Source organism: Pleurodeles waltl, chromosome 6, assembly GCF_031143425.1.
Source record: "Pleurodeles waltl isolate 20211129_DDA chromosome 6, aPleWal1.hap1.20221129, whole genome shotgun sequence".
Lineage (NCBI taxonomy): Eukaryota > Metazoa > Chordata > Amphibia > Caudata > Salamandridae > Pleurodeles > Pleurodeles waltl.
Window position 1 is genome coordinate 1,541,941,947 of NC_090445.1, and position 15,495 is coordinate 1,541,957,441.

At 43.3% G+C, this 15,495-nt stretch overlaps 1 protein-coding gene across 2 annotated transcripts in view; it reads left to right on the forward strand.

Moving 5' to 3' along the window:
• PIK3CD (phosphatidylinositol-4,5-bisphosphate 3-kinase catalytic subunit delta) overlaps positions 1–15,495 on the forward strand; it is a 479,399-nt gene that overhangs the window by 276,017 nt on the left and 187,887 nt on the right. For both annotated transcript variants that reach the window (XM_069241165.1, XM_069241164.1), the window contains exon 11: positions 1,747–1,797. In XM_069241165.1, the coding sequence (XP_069097266.1) occupies positions 1,747–1,797 (51 nt within the window). The remainder of the gene's footprint in view (positions 1–1,746; positions 1,798–15,495) is intronic.

The window sequence follows — 15,495 nt, forward strand, 5'->3', positions numbered from 1 at the left end:
GTACATTTTCACATAAACATTTTCACCAATAGACCATCTTTCCAAATAATGCAATTAAGGAATTTGTTATGCACTTAAGCCCTGAATCTGTAACTTCCTAATCGCAGGTCTGGGGAAATAAAATCACAATTTTACAGTGCTGCTGAAGCTTCTCTGCAAAACTTTTGAAACCAAAAGAAAGCAAACAGTAACTATTTTAACATCATATACCTCTGTCTTTTCAAAAATCTAATTTCATTACTCAAAAACAAAAATATGCAGGAACTAGTGCAGTATCAGGTAGGATCAAATGTTTTCCATGTAACCTTCATCTTCAAAATGGAGTCAAGAATAAAGTTCACAAAATGGCCACAATTCATAAATCTGCTTTTACAATGAGGGATTCAGCCATCGATTCCACCCTTTCTAAGCCTTGTTCTAAACACAAAATAGATTTCTCTCTTGTGGAATTTCTTTTCTCGGCAACAGAAGAATATCTGTCCACGAATGCAGGGTTCCTGGAGGCTTTTTAAATATATACATTTTCATTTTCTAAAATACATTTTGAAGAAACATGTCAATAGGCACATTTTTTAAAATTATAGTTACTAGCAAATATGACTGGAACGACACTCCAAAAAATTCATTTAAAAAGAAATCCCAAAGAAGAGGTTTGAGCTTCTATGCTGAAGCTGTGATGTTAGACAACTGCTACTTTAAACTTTAGTAGCTGCACTGTCTGATAATGCACATCAGGTACAGTGGGCAGTTCTTCTTTTTTTAAATGTCTGCTTACGGAGCAAATATTCCCCAAACCAGTGCCTTTTTAAAGCTAACTTATGAATGATGTTCTTTTCCACAGGATGCTTTTTGTTTATTTGGCATCTGATACCTATATCTCAGAATTCTGTCACTTTTTCCCCGAGGTAAAACATTTTTTTTAACCTTTTCACAAAAGGTGATCCTTGACCAACATGTTGGCCCCCTATGAAAATTGCACGTTCTCTGGTGGGAAAAAGTCTTTAAAATCATTACCACAATATCTGCGTGGTTTGCGTTCTGTTTCTGGATATATATATACAGATGTTGCATTTGTAAAGAAATGCCTTACCACCGGTTTAAATATTTTTAGAATTATTCTTGGAGACACTCGAGGAAAAAGCACCTGAAGGGAATCTCTTCCCCATAGAAAGGGTTGGGGTGATGATTCCTTCACCTCTGTACTTGAAGGATGAGAACATTGGTGGCATCCAGTTAGACGTTGAGGCACCAGTCAAGAGTATTATTGACTTTAAGATCCTCAAAGTGGCTCGGTGCTTCACTGCAGCAAACCTTTTACTATTCATGACAAGCATTTTCTTAATATCAACTAAGGAGCAAGAGAACAGTCTACCATTCACCTAATCAACCCACTGCTGCTTTAGCAGATTGCTCCACAACAGCCCCAACAATGACTTGGCACAGCTGATAAACCCTGAAACGAAAGGTCACTGAAACACATTTCTGAAAATAAGCGGTACAGGGATGGATGTTAACCATCCCCTGCTGTTATGTTTGGGCTGGTGTGATTGTGTGAGATATGGTGATTCTATAGTAGGATAGAGTTTGGCCTGGGCGAAGCAGTAACACCCACTGAGCCTTCTCTTGACTCCTCTACTGTCCATGCTGCATTCATGTCCCTCTGCCTTTGTTATGTCCCTTCTGCCTCTTGTTCCTGCTATGTTGCTTCTGTGTGGTCATGGCTTATTTCTTCTCTTCTTGTTCCAGATCCTCGAGCTTGGAAAAAATGGAGAACATGTGCACCCAACTCCTGAAGAGGTACAGGTGCTCCCACCATGAACCAAGGTGTTGTTATCAAGCCTGCTGGGGGGGAAGTCCCCACTGACCTGGAATATCCCCAACCTGTCCATCCGTTGATTTCATTATTCCCAAGTAGTTCTCCAACCTGTGCTGTACAGTGTTGGCTGCAGTTGGCTTGTATGATGACCTTCTCACCCAGTTCTTAGCAGAGTTAGATCAGTCTTGCACGTCACCCTTTCCGTACCCTTCTACAGTGAGTCTTCAGAGCCTGCTGATATGTCCGCTTCAACCTAGCCATGGGGAGTACCATCTTCCAGCATAGGAGATGCCCTTTCACTGCTCTCTGTACTCTGTTCCCCGCCAAACCTAAGTTTGTGATTCCCCTTTGCACCTTTCCTAGGGAATTAAATTGTATGTCCAGAAAGTGTTCCCTGTTCTGCATGATTGCCAGTGGTTAGACTTACTGCAGGCATTCCTCCCATTACCTTTTATATGTTTGGTGTTCCCTGTGCCCAAAGGGTTCCCTCCCCATTACTAGAGCACGTCTCCTTTTGCTAACGTCGCATACCCTGGTGCTATGCAGCAAGAGGGCAAAAATGCTCTACACATCACATAACTAGTCTCAATGGCTATAATGTTAGAGCAAAAAGATGCTTTCACTGTAACCTAAGAGTTTATGGTTAGACTAAGAGAATAGCCTTTGAACCACTTCACCAATTGTACATAAGACAAGTGAGGTCACAGAAAGAGGGTGTCCCTAAGGTCACATAACTGAGTGTAGAGTGAGAGAGTGCTTCTATGGCCATTAACAAGCTTATTTCAAAATATTAAATTTTTATTATTGACTGTCTAGAATATTATGTCCAGAATATCAACTACACCATATCTCCATAATACTTATATAGAGGTAAGCTTAGAATTACTAGTGTTCACTCATCTGAGTATCTTGTGTATAAAGATACATATATCTGTATTGTATATACACACACACACACACACACACACATATTATTATTTATATAATCACTGAAAGAAGGTTAAAATTATGTTTTAGTCAGGTATGGTAATGAGATCTTAGCTTGTGTTTAAAAAAAAAAAACAGCAATCAGCAAAAAACGAAAGTTGAAGGAGCATTATGTTTAAGTGTTGAAATAAGATAAAAATGTTTAAAACAAGAAAAAACACTGAAATTCACAAGTCATAGTTTACTGAGCTAACAATAACTTGCACCTGAACCCTGCCATCCACGGCTTATGACCTCACTCATTAAATCACTTATGACATGTTAAATGACATTGTTGACATCACTGATGGCATCTCAAATTACAACATTGATGACATCATTGAGAAGATCATTGATAACACTATTACCATATACAGTATAGAGTCACTTTGTGTACACATGTGGATGCTTAGCATGGACACAGGTAAACCTTGGAGGCAAATGTGTTTGTGCTTGTTGAAAGTTATACTGCACACTGTTTACAAATTATTAAAGGGTAGGGTGCAATTAGTACTTCATGTCAAACAAGGTAAAGGCAGAGCACACCAGATGTAGGTGGCAGAGGTATATTTGAAAGTTGTGGCTTAAAGCCAAAGTCTGAGGCAAACAAAGCTGTGAGAAAGCCCAAAGCTTTTGTTGACAATAGATTACTCGCCAGTGGGTATCTGGGCACATTAGATAGCTAAATGGTTGTAATACAGTGGTTCGATGGCATATGTTGCTGCAGATACACATGTTTGGCACAGTCCGCTGCCTGGTGTTGGGCTCGGAGTATTACAAGTTGTTTTTCTTCGAAGAAGTCTTTTTGGTCACGGGACCGAAGGACTCCTCCCTCCTCGGCTCCATTGCGCATGGGCGTCGACTCCATCTTAGATTGTTTTTTTCCGCTGTCGGGTTCGGACGTATTCCTTTTCGCTCCGTGTTTCGGTTCGGAAAGTTAGTCAGAATCTCGGAAGAAAGCGTCGGTATTGTTCCGTTCGGTATCGGGATAGTTAGGTACATCGACACCGATCCTCGGAAGACTTTGGGGTAGTTTCGATCCCCCATCGGGGCCTGGTCGGCCCGACCGCGTGCGACATCGAAGCCGATGGAACGGACCCCGTTTCGTTTCTGCCCAAAATGTCACAGTAAGTATCCTTATACAGATCAGCACTTGCTCTGTAACTTGTGCTTGTCCCCCGAGCACAAGGAGGATACCTGTGAAGCCTGTCGAGCCTTCCGGTCCAGAAAAACACTCCGGGACCGAAGAGCCAGGCGTCAACAAATGGCGTCCACGTCGACAAAACAACGTTTCGACGAGGAAGAGGAAACATTCTCGGTTCCGGAATCAGAATCCGGAGACTCCGACGTCGAACAACAGCAACAAACTGTGAGTAAGACGTCGAAAAGTAAATCCATCGACAAACCGAAAGCCCAGGGGACGCCACTGCCAACAGGCCATGGCTCGACCCATAAAACAGGCGACCCGTCAAAGGCGCCGAAAAAGGGCACGCCCATAGCGAAGACACCCGACTCCGGTCGAGGGACCGCCATGGAGCAATCTCGGAGCCGAGAAAGCGGCTCCGAGAGACAAAAACAAGATACCGGCACCGAAAAACATCGGCACCGAGAATCCATGCCGAAAGGAACAAAAATTCTGTCGGTGCCGAAACCGAAAAAAGATTCTCTCTCGGCGCCGAAAAATACCACACCTTCATCCTACTCAGAGGAACAAGGAATAAGTGGCCAAATGCACAGATTTGGACAAGAGCTCCAAAGTGTAGAATCGGACTACACACAAAAGAGACTGTACATCCAGCACGACACAGGGAAGATATCAACCCTTCCCCCAATCATGAGGAAAAGAAGGATCGGACTTCCAAAGGATGACGCACAACCACAAGCCAAAGTGGTTAAAAAAGTCACGCCTCCGCCCTCTCCACCACAGGCATCGCCGGCACAAACACCGCCACAAATGCACTCACCAGCGCAAACTACCATAAGTCATGACGATCAGGATCAAGACGCTTGGGACCTGTATGACACCCCAGTGCCGGACAATGATCCCGAGTCATACCCCACAAAGCCGTCACCGCCAGAGGACAGTACCTCATACTCGCAACTGGTGGCTAGGGCAGCAGAATTCCACAATGTCCAACTGCATTCCGATCCTATAGAGGATGATTTTTTATTTAACACCCTCTCGGCTACACACAGCCAATATCAATGTCTCCCAATGCTACCAGGGATGTTACGGCACGCAAAACAAATTTTTGAAGAGCCCGTAAAATCAAGAGCCATCACCCCAAGGGTGGATAAGAAATACAAACCACCACCCACAGACCCAGTGTTTATTACTTCGCAGTTACCACCTGACTCCGTGGTAGTAGGGGCAGCTCGCAAGAGAGCAAATTCACATACATCTGGCGACGCCCCACCTCCGGACAAAGAAAGCCGAAAATTTGATGCGGCAGGGAAAAGAGTAGCATCACAGGCAGCCAACCAGTGGCGCATCGCAAATTCACAAGCGCTGCTGGCCAGATATGACCGCGCACACTGGGACGAGATGCAACTTCTCGTAGACCATCTTCCCCAGGAATACCAAAAAAGGGCGCAGCAAATAGTGGAAGAGGGACAAACGATCTCAAACAATCAAATCCGCTCTTCACTAGACGCAGCCGATACTGCAGCAAGAACAGTCAACACTGCTGTCACCATAAGGAGACACGCTTGGCTACGCACTTCAGGCTTCAAACCTGAAATCCAACAGGCTGTCCTTAATATGCCCTTCAACGAGAAACAACTTTTTGGCTCTGAAGTGGATACAGCCATTGAAAAACTTAAAAAGGACACAGACACGGCCAAGGCCATGGGCGCACTCTACTCCCCGCAGAGCAGAGGCTCTTTCAGAAAAACTCCATTTAGAGGGGTGTTTCGTGGCCAACCCACAGACACCACCAGCCAACAAACAAGAACCACACCATATCAGGGTTCCTTCCAAAGGGGAGGTTTCAGGGGATATCGGGGGGGTCAATTCCCAAGGAGTAGGGGAAGATTCCAGACTCCAAAAACACCTCCACCTAAACAGTGACTTTCAAGTCACGCAACCCCTTCACTCAACACCAGTGGGGGGAAGACTAAGCCAATTCTACCAATCTTGGCAACAGATTACAACAGACAATTGGGTATTAGCAATAATCCAACATGGCTATTGCATAGAATTCCACAACTTCCCACCAAACATCCCCCCCAAAACACGCAAAATGTCACCACAACATTTAGAACTTTTAGGACTAGAAGTTCAAGCACTACTGCAAAAGGATGCAATAGAGTTAGTACCAGTACAACAAAAAAACACAGGAGTTTACTCCCTGTACTTTCTAATTCCAAAAAAAGACAAAACATTAAGACCAATATTAGATCTCAGGACACTAAATACCTACATCATATCGGACCATTTTCACATGGTCACACTACAAGACATCATTCCACTGCTCAAACAGCAAGATTACATGACCACATTAGACCTAAAGGATGCGTACTTTCATATACCAATACACCCTTCTCACAGAAAGTACCTACGGTTCGTATTCAAAGGAATACATTACCAATTCAAGGTGTTGCCATTCGGAATAACAACTGCACCAAGAGTGTTCACAAAATGTCTAGCAGTAGTAGCAGCACACATCAGGAGACAACAGATACATGTGTTCCCTTACCTAGACGATTGGCTAATCAAGACCAACACAGTAAAAAAATGCGCAAACGACACCACATTTGTCATACAAACCCTTCACAAACTGGGGTTTTCCATCAACTATACAAAATCACACCTAGAACCGTGTCAAACACAACAATATCTAGGAGCAACCATCAACACATCAAAAGGAATTGCCACTCCAAGTCCACAAAGAGTGCAGGCATTCCACAAGGTAATAAGTGCTATGTTTCCAAACCAAAAGATACAAGCAAAATTTGTGCTAAAACTTCTAGGCATGATGTCATCATGCATAGCCATTGTCCCAAACGCAAGACTACACATGCGACCCTTACAACAGTGTCTAGCATCACAATGGTTACAAGCACAGGGTCAACTTCAAAATCTGGTGTTGGTAGACCGCCAAACATACCTCTCGCTTCTATGGTGGAACAGCAAAAATTTAAACAAAGGGCGGACATTTCAGGACCCAGTGCCTCAATACGTTATAACAACAGATGCTTCCATGACAGGGTGGGGAGCACACCTCAATCACCACAGCATTCAAGGACAATGGGATATACACGAAACAAAATTTCATATCAATTACCTAGAACTGTTAGCAGTATTTCTAGCGTTAAAAGCCTTCCAACCCATAATAACACACAAATACATTCTTGTCAAAACAGACAACATGACAACAATGTATTATTTAAACAAACAAGGAGGAACACACTCAACACAATTGTGCCTCCTAACACAAAAAATTTGGCAGTGGGCGATTCACAACAACATTCGCCTAATAGCACAATTTATTCCAGGAATACAAAACCAACTAGCAGACAACCTTTCGCGAGACCACCAACAAGTCCACGAATGGGAAATTCACCCCCAAGTTCTGAACAAGTACTTTCAAATTTGGGGAACACCCCAGATAGATTTGTTCGCAACAAAAGAAAACTCAAAATGCCAAAACTTCGCATCCAGGTACCCACACCGCGAATCACAAGGCAATGCTCTATGGATGAGTTGGTCAGGGATATTTGCGTACGCTTTTCCCCCTCTCCCTCTCCTTCCATATCTAGTAAACAAGTTGAGTCAAAACCAACTCAAACTCATACTGATAGCACCCACATGGGCAAGACAACCTTGGTATACAACTCTACTAGACCTTTCACTAGTACCGCATGTCAAACTACCCAACAGGCCAGATCTGTTAACACAACACAAACAACAGATCAGGCATCCAAACCCAGCATCATTGAATCTGGCAATTTGGCTCCTGAAATCCTAGAATTCGGACACTTAGACCTCACACAAGAATGCATGGAGGTCATAAAACAAGCTAGAAAACCTTCCACTAGACACTGCTATGCATCTAAGTGGAAAAGATTTGTTTACTACTGCCATGCCAATCAAATACAACCATTACATGCCTCTACTAAAGACATAGTAGGATACTTACTACATTTGCAAAAAGCAAATCTCGCTTTTTCATCTATAAAAATACACCTCGCAGCAATATCTGCTTACCTACAAACTACTCATTCATCGTCTCTATTTAGAATACCAGTTATTAAAGCATTCATGGAAGGGCTAAAAAGAATTATACCACCAAGAACACCACCAGTTCCTTCATGGAATCTTAACATCGTCTTAACAAGACTCATGGGTCCACCTTTCGAACCCATGCATTCCTGTGAAATGCAATATCTAACCTGGAAGGTCGCATTTCTCATTGCAATCACATCCCTCAGAAGAGTAAGTGAAATACAGGCATTTACCATACAAGAACCATTTATTCAAATACACAACAATAAAATAGTTCTAAGAACAAATCCAAAATTTCTGCCAAAAGTAATCTCACCATTCCATTTAAATCAAACAGTAGAATTGCCAGTGTTCTTCCCACAACCAAATTCTGTGGCTGAAAGGGCACTACATACATTAGACATCAAAAGAGCACTAATGTATTACATTGACAGAACAAAGCTAATCAGGAAAACAAAACAACTGTTCATAGCTTTTCAAAAACCACACATAGGAAATCCAATCTCTAAACAAGGCATTGCTAGATGGATAGTCAGATGCATTCAAACATGCTATCTTAAAGCCAAAAGAGAATTGCCTATTACACCAAAGGCACACTCAACCAGAAAGAAAGGTGCTACAATGGCCTTTCTAGGAAACATTCCTATGAGCGAAATATGTAAGGCTGCAACCTGGTCTACGCCTCATACGTTTACTAAACACTACTGTGTAGACGTACTAAATGCACAACAAGCTACAGTGGGCCAAGCTGTACTAAGAACATTATTCCAAACTACTTCAACTCCTACAGGCTAAACCACCGCTTTTAGGGGAGGTAACTGCTTTATAGTCTATGCCAAACATGTGTATCTGCAGCAACATATGCCATCGAACTGAAAATGTCACTTACCCAGTGTACATCTGTTCGTGGCATTAGTCGCTGCAGATTCACATGTACCCTCCCACCTCCCCGGGAAGCCTGTAGCCGTTTAGAAGTAGATCATAAATCTTAAACATCTGAACATTTGTAAATAATTATTAGAAACTCTTAACGTACATACATATTCACTCCATTGCATGGGCACTATTTATACCAAACAACTCCATCCTCACCCTCTGCGGGGAAAACAATCTAAGATGGAGTCGACGCCCATGCGCAATGGAGCCGAGGAGGGAGGAGTCCTTCGGTCCCGTGACCAAAAAGACTTCTTCGAAGAAAAACAACTTGTAATACTCCGAGCCCAACACCAGGCAGCGGACTGTGCCAAACATGTGAATCTGCAGCGACTAATGCCACGAACAGATGTACACTGGGTAAGTGACATTTTCATTACAAGCAATATAAGGTATGAATGTTTATGTCCAAAACTTCACTGACAATTTTGAGGCATTGCAGATTTGGAAAAATATAGATTGTCAGCGTGTACAACTCAGAGATGTATATCTAACAGTGGTATTATAAGCGTGGCTGTAAGGTTGTATGCGTTTGTGCCCATCTCAGGAATGTTTGTAGTGTAATTTAACACAAAAATATAGGATTGTCCATAAGACCTGGCAGAAGGAGTTTTTTTCAGTAGCAAACACAACACATACCTGTCAACCTCTTGACTTTAGATTGTGAGTCATTTGAAGTCCTGATAAATGGAATAGATTACAATTTTTATATAGTGCGTGATCTAGGTTTAAAAAGAGGATTACCTCATTCCCATTAAAATCTATAGAGGCTTTTTTTAGGTGGCGTTTTGCTTTCCTTATCTTATGACCGAGCTGACAAAACCTCTCTGGAATGCACTTCTTAGTTTAAAGAAGACATTTATTATTACTTCACCACGAGGTTCCTAAGAGACGAGGTTAGTAGGTTGGAAGCACACGTTTAAAAGTAGTCACAGCAATGAAAGGAAATTATATCAAAGTGATTCTCAATTGCAATGTACACAGCAAATACATGTGATTATATTATAGCATAACTTCAAGGCAAAGAATAAAAGTCAAAATTCATCACCGTAGGGCCTATCACTGCTCCTCATCTTTCTCATGCCTGGAATTTGATGACTCCTGTTCAACTGCGAGAAAGAGATGTTCAATGGCATATGTTGCTGCAGATACACATGTTTGGCACAGTCCGCTGCCTGGTGTTGGGCTCGGAGTATTACAAGTTGTTTTTCTTCGAAGAAGTCTTTTTGGTCACGGGACCGAAGGACTCCTCCCTCCTCGGCTCCATTGCGCATGGGCGTCGACTCCATCTTAGATTGTTTTTTTCCGCTGTCGGGTTCGGACGTATTCCTTTTCGCTCCGTGTTTCGGTTCGGAAAGTTAGTCAGAATCTCGGAAGAAAGCGTCGGTATTGTTCCGTTCGGTATCGGGATAGTTAGGTACATCGACACCGATCATCGGAAGACTTTGGGGTAGTTTCGATCCACCATCGGGGCCTGGTCGGCCCGACCGCGTGCGACATCGAAGCCGATGGAACGGACCCCGTTTCGTTTCTGCCCAAAATGTCACAGTAAGTATCCTTATACAGATCAGCACTTGGTCTGTAACTTGTGCTTGTCCCCCGAGCACAAGGAGGATACCTGTGAAGCCTGTCGAGCCTTCCGGTCCAGAAAAACACTCCGGGACCGAAGAGCCAGGCGTCAACAAATGGCGTCCACGTCGACAAAACAACGTTTCGACGAGGAAGAGGAAACATTCTCGGTTCCGGAATCAGAATCCGGAGACTCCGACGTCGAACAACAGCAACAAACTGTGAGTAAGACGTCGAAAAGTAAATCCATCGACAAACCGAAAGCCCAGGGGACGCCACTGCCAACAGGCCATGGCTCGACCCATAAAACAGGCGACCCGTCGAAGGCGCCGAAAAAGGGCACGCCCATAGCGAAGACACCCGACTCCGGTCGAGGGACCGCCATGGAGCAATCTCGGAGCCGAGAAAGCGGCTCCGAGAGACAAAAACAAGATACCGGCACCGAAAAACATCGGCACCGAGAATCCATGCCGAAAGGAACAAAAATTCTGTCGGTGCCGAAACCGAAAAAAGATTCTCTCTCGGCGCCGAAAAATACCACACCTTCATCCTACTCAGAGGAACAAGGAATAAGTGGCCAAATGCACAGATTTGGACAAGAGCTCCAAAGTGTAGAATCGGACTACACACAAAAGAGACTGTACATCCAGCACGACACAGGGAAGATATCAACCCTTCCCCCAATCATGAGGAAAAGAAGGATCGGACTTCCAAAGGATGACGCACAACCACAAGCCAAAGTGGTTAAAAAAGTCACGCTTCCGCCCTCTCCACCACAGGCATCGCCGGCACAAACACCGCCACAAATGCACTCACCAGCGCAAACTACCATAAGTCATGACGATCAGGATCAAGACGCTTGGGACCTGTATGACACCCCAGTGCCGGACAATGATCCCGAGTCATACCCCACAAAGCCGTCACCGCCAGAGGACAGTACCTCATACTCGCAACTGGTGGCTAGGGCAGCAGAATTCCACAATGTCCAACTGCATTCCGATCCTATAGAGGATGATTTTTTATTTAACACCCTCTCGGCTACACACAGCCAATATCAATGTCTCCCAATGCTACCAGGGATGTTACGGCACGCAAAACAAATTTTTGAAGAGCCCGTAAAATCAAGAGCCATCACCCCAAGGGTGGATAAGAAATACAAACCACCACCCACAGACCCAGTGTTTATTACTTCGCAGTTACCACCTGACTCCGTGGTAGTAGGAGCAGCTCGCAAGAGAGCAAATTCACATACATCTGGCGACGCCCCACCTCCGGACAAAGAAAGCCGAAAATTTGATGCGGCAGGGAAAAGAGTAGCATCACAGGCAGCCAACCAGTGGCGCATCGCAAATTCACAAGCGCTGCTGGCCAGATATGACCGCGCACACTGGGACGAGATGCAACTTCTCGTAGACCATCTTCCCCAGGAATACCAAAAAAGGGCGCAGCAAATAGTGGAAGAGGGACAAACGATCTCAAACAATCAAATCCGCTCTTCACTAGACGCAGCCGATACTGCAGCAAGAACAGTCAACACTGCTGTCACCATAAGGAGACACGCTTGGCTACGCACTTCGGGCTTCAAACCTGAAATCCAGCAGGCTGTCCTTAATATGCCCTTCAACGAGAATCAACTTTTTGGCTCTGAAGTGGATACAGCCATTGAAAAACTTAAAAAGGACACAGACACGGCCAAGGCCATGGGCGCACTCTACTCCCCGCAGAGCAGAGGCTCTTTCAGAAAAACTCCATTTAGAGGGGGGTTTCGTGGCCAACCCACAGACACCACCAGCCAACAAACAAGAACCACACCATATCAGGGTTCCTTCCAAAGGGGAGGTTTCAGGGGATATCGGGGGGGTCAATTCCCAAGGAGTAGGGGAAGATTCCAGACTCCAAAAACACCTCCACCTAAACAGTGACTTTCAAGTCACGCAACCCCTTCACTCAACACCAGTGGGGGGAAGACTAAGCCAATTCTACCAATCTTGGCAACAGATTACAACAGACAATTGGGTATTAGCAATAATCCAACATGGCTATTGCATAGAATTCCACAACTTCCCACCAAACATCCCCCCCAAAACACGCAAAATGTCACCACAACATTTAGAACTTTTAGGACTAGAAGTTCAAGCACTACTGCAAAAGGATGCAATAGAGTTAGTACCAGTACAACAAAAAAACACAGGAGTTTACTCCCTGTACTTTCTAATTCCAAAAAAAGACAAAACATTAAGACCAATATTAGATCTCAGGACACTAAATACCTACATCATATCGGACCATTTTCACATGGTCACACTACAAGACATCATTCCACTGCTCAAACAGCAAGATTACATGACCACATTAGACCTAAAGGATGCGTACTTTCATATACCAATACACCCTTCTCACAGAAAGTACCTACGGTTCGTATTCAAAGGAATACATTACCAATTCAAGGTGTTGCCATTCGGAATAACAACTGCACCAAGAGTGTTCACAAAATGTCTAGCAGTAGTAGCAGCACACATCAGGAGACAACAGATACATGTGTTCCCTTGCCTAGACGATTGGCTAATCAAGACCAACACAGTAAAAAAATGCGCAAACGACACCACATTTGTCATACAAACCCTTCACAAACTAGGGTTTTCCATCAACTATACAAAATCACACCTAGAACCGTGTCAAACACAACAATATCTAGGAGCAACCATCAACACATCAAAAGGAATTGCCACTCCAAGTCCACAAAGAGTGCAGGCATTCCACAAGGTAATAAGTGCTATGTTTCCAAACCAAAAGATACAAGCAAAATTTGTGCTAAAACTTCTAGGCATGATGTCATCATGCATAGCCATTGTCCCAAACGCAAGACTACACATGCGACCCTTACAACAGTGTCTAGCATCACAATGGTCACAAGCACAGGGTCAACTTCAAAATCTGGTGTTGGTAGACCGCCAAACATACCTCTCGCTTCTATGGTGGAACAGCAAAAATTTAAACAAAGGGCGGACATTTCAGGACCCAGTGCCTCAATACGTTATAACAACAGATGCTTCCATGACAGGGTGGGGAGCACACCTCAATCACCACAGCATTCAAGGACAATGGGATATACACGAAACAAAATTTCATATCAATTACCTAGAACTGTTAGCAGTATTTCTAGCGTTAAAAGCCTTCCAACCCATAATAACACACAAATACATTCTTGTCAAAACAGACAACATGACAACAATGTATTATTTAAACAAACAAGGAGGAACACACTCAACACAATTGTGCCTCCTAACACAAAAAATTTGGCAGTGGGCGATTCACAACAACATTCGCCTAATAGCACAATTTATTCCAGGAATACAAAACCAACTAGCAGACAACCTTTCGCGAGACCACCAACAAGTCCACGAATGGGAAATTCACCCCCAAGTTCTGAACAAGTACTTTCAAATTTGGGGAACACCCCAGATAGATTTGTTCGCAACAAAAGAAAACTCAAAATGCCAAAACTTCGCATCCAGGTACCCACACCGCGAATCACAAGGCAATGCTCTATGGATGAGTTGGTCAGGGATATTTGCGTACGCTTTTCCCCCTCTCCTTCCATATCTAGTAAACAAGTTGAGTCAAAACCAACTCAAACTCATACTGATAGCACCCACATGGGCAAGACAACCTTGGTATACAACTCTACTAGACCTTTCACTAGTACCGCATGTCAAACTACCCAACAGGCCAGATCTGTTAACACAACACAAACAACAGATCAGGCATCCAAACCCAGCATCATTGAATCTGGCAATTTGGCTCCTGAAATCCTAGAATTCGGACACTTAGACCTCACACAAGAATGCATGGAGGTCATAAAACAAGCTAGAAAACCTTCCACTAGACACTGCTATGCATCTAAGTGGAAAAGATTTGTTTACTACTGCCATGCCAATCAAATACAACCATTACATGCCTCTACTAAAGACATAGTAGGATACTTACTACATTTGCAAAAAGCAAATCTCGCTTTTTCATCTATAAAAATACACCTCGCAGCAATATCTGCTTACCTACAAACTACTCATTCATCGTCTCTATTTAGAATACCAGTTATTAAAGCATTCATGGAAGGGCTAAAAAGAATTATACCACCAAGAACACCACCAGTTCCTTCATGGAATCTTAACATCGTCTTAACAAGACTCATGGGTCCACCTTTCGAACCCATGCATTCCTGTGAAATGCAATATCTAACCTGGAAGGTCGCATTTCTCATTGCAATCACATCCCTCAGAAGAGTAAGTGAAATACAGGCATTTACCATACAAGAACCATTTATTCAAATACACAACAATAAAATAATTCTAAGAACAAATCCAAAATTTCTGCCAAAAGTAATATCACCATTCCATTTAAATCAAACAGTAGAATTGCCAGTGTTCTTCCCACAACCAAATTCTGTGGCTGAAAGGGCACTACATACATTAGACATCAAAAGAGCACTAATGTATTACATTGACAGAACAAAGCTAATCAGGAAAACAAAACAACTGTTCATAGCTTTTCAAAAACCACACATAGGAAATCCAATCTCTAAACAAGGCATTGCTAGATGGATAGTCAGATGCATTCAAACATGCTATCTTAAAGCCAAAAGAGAATTGCCTATTACACCAAAGGCACACTCAACCAGAAAGAAAGGTGCTACAATGGCCTTTCTAGGAAACATTCCTATGAGCGAAATATGTAAGGCTGCAACCTGGTCTACGCCTCATACGTTTACTAAACACTACTGTGTAGACGTACTAAATGCACAACAAGCTACAGTGGGCCAAGCTGTACTAAGAACATTATTCCAAACTACTTCAACTCCTACAGGCTAAACCACCGCTTTTAGGGGAGGTAACTGCTTTATAGTCTATGCCAAACATGTGTATCTGCAGCAACATATGCCATCGAACTGAAAATGTCACTTACCCAGTGTACATCTGTTCGTGGC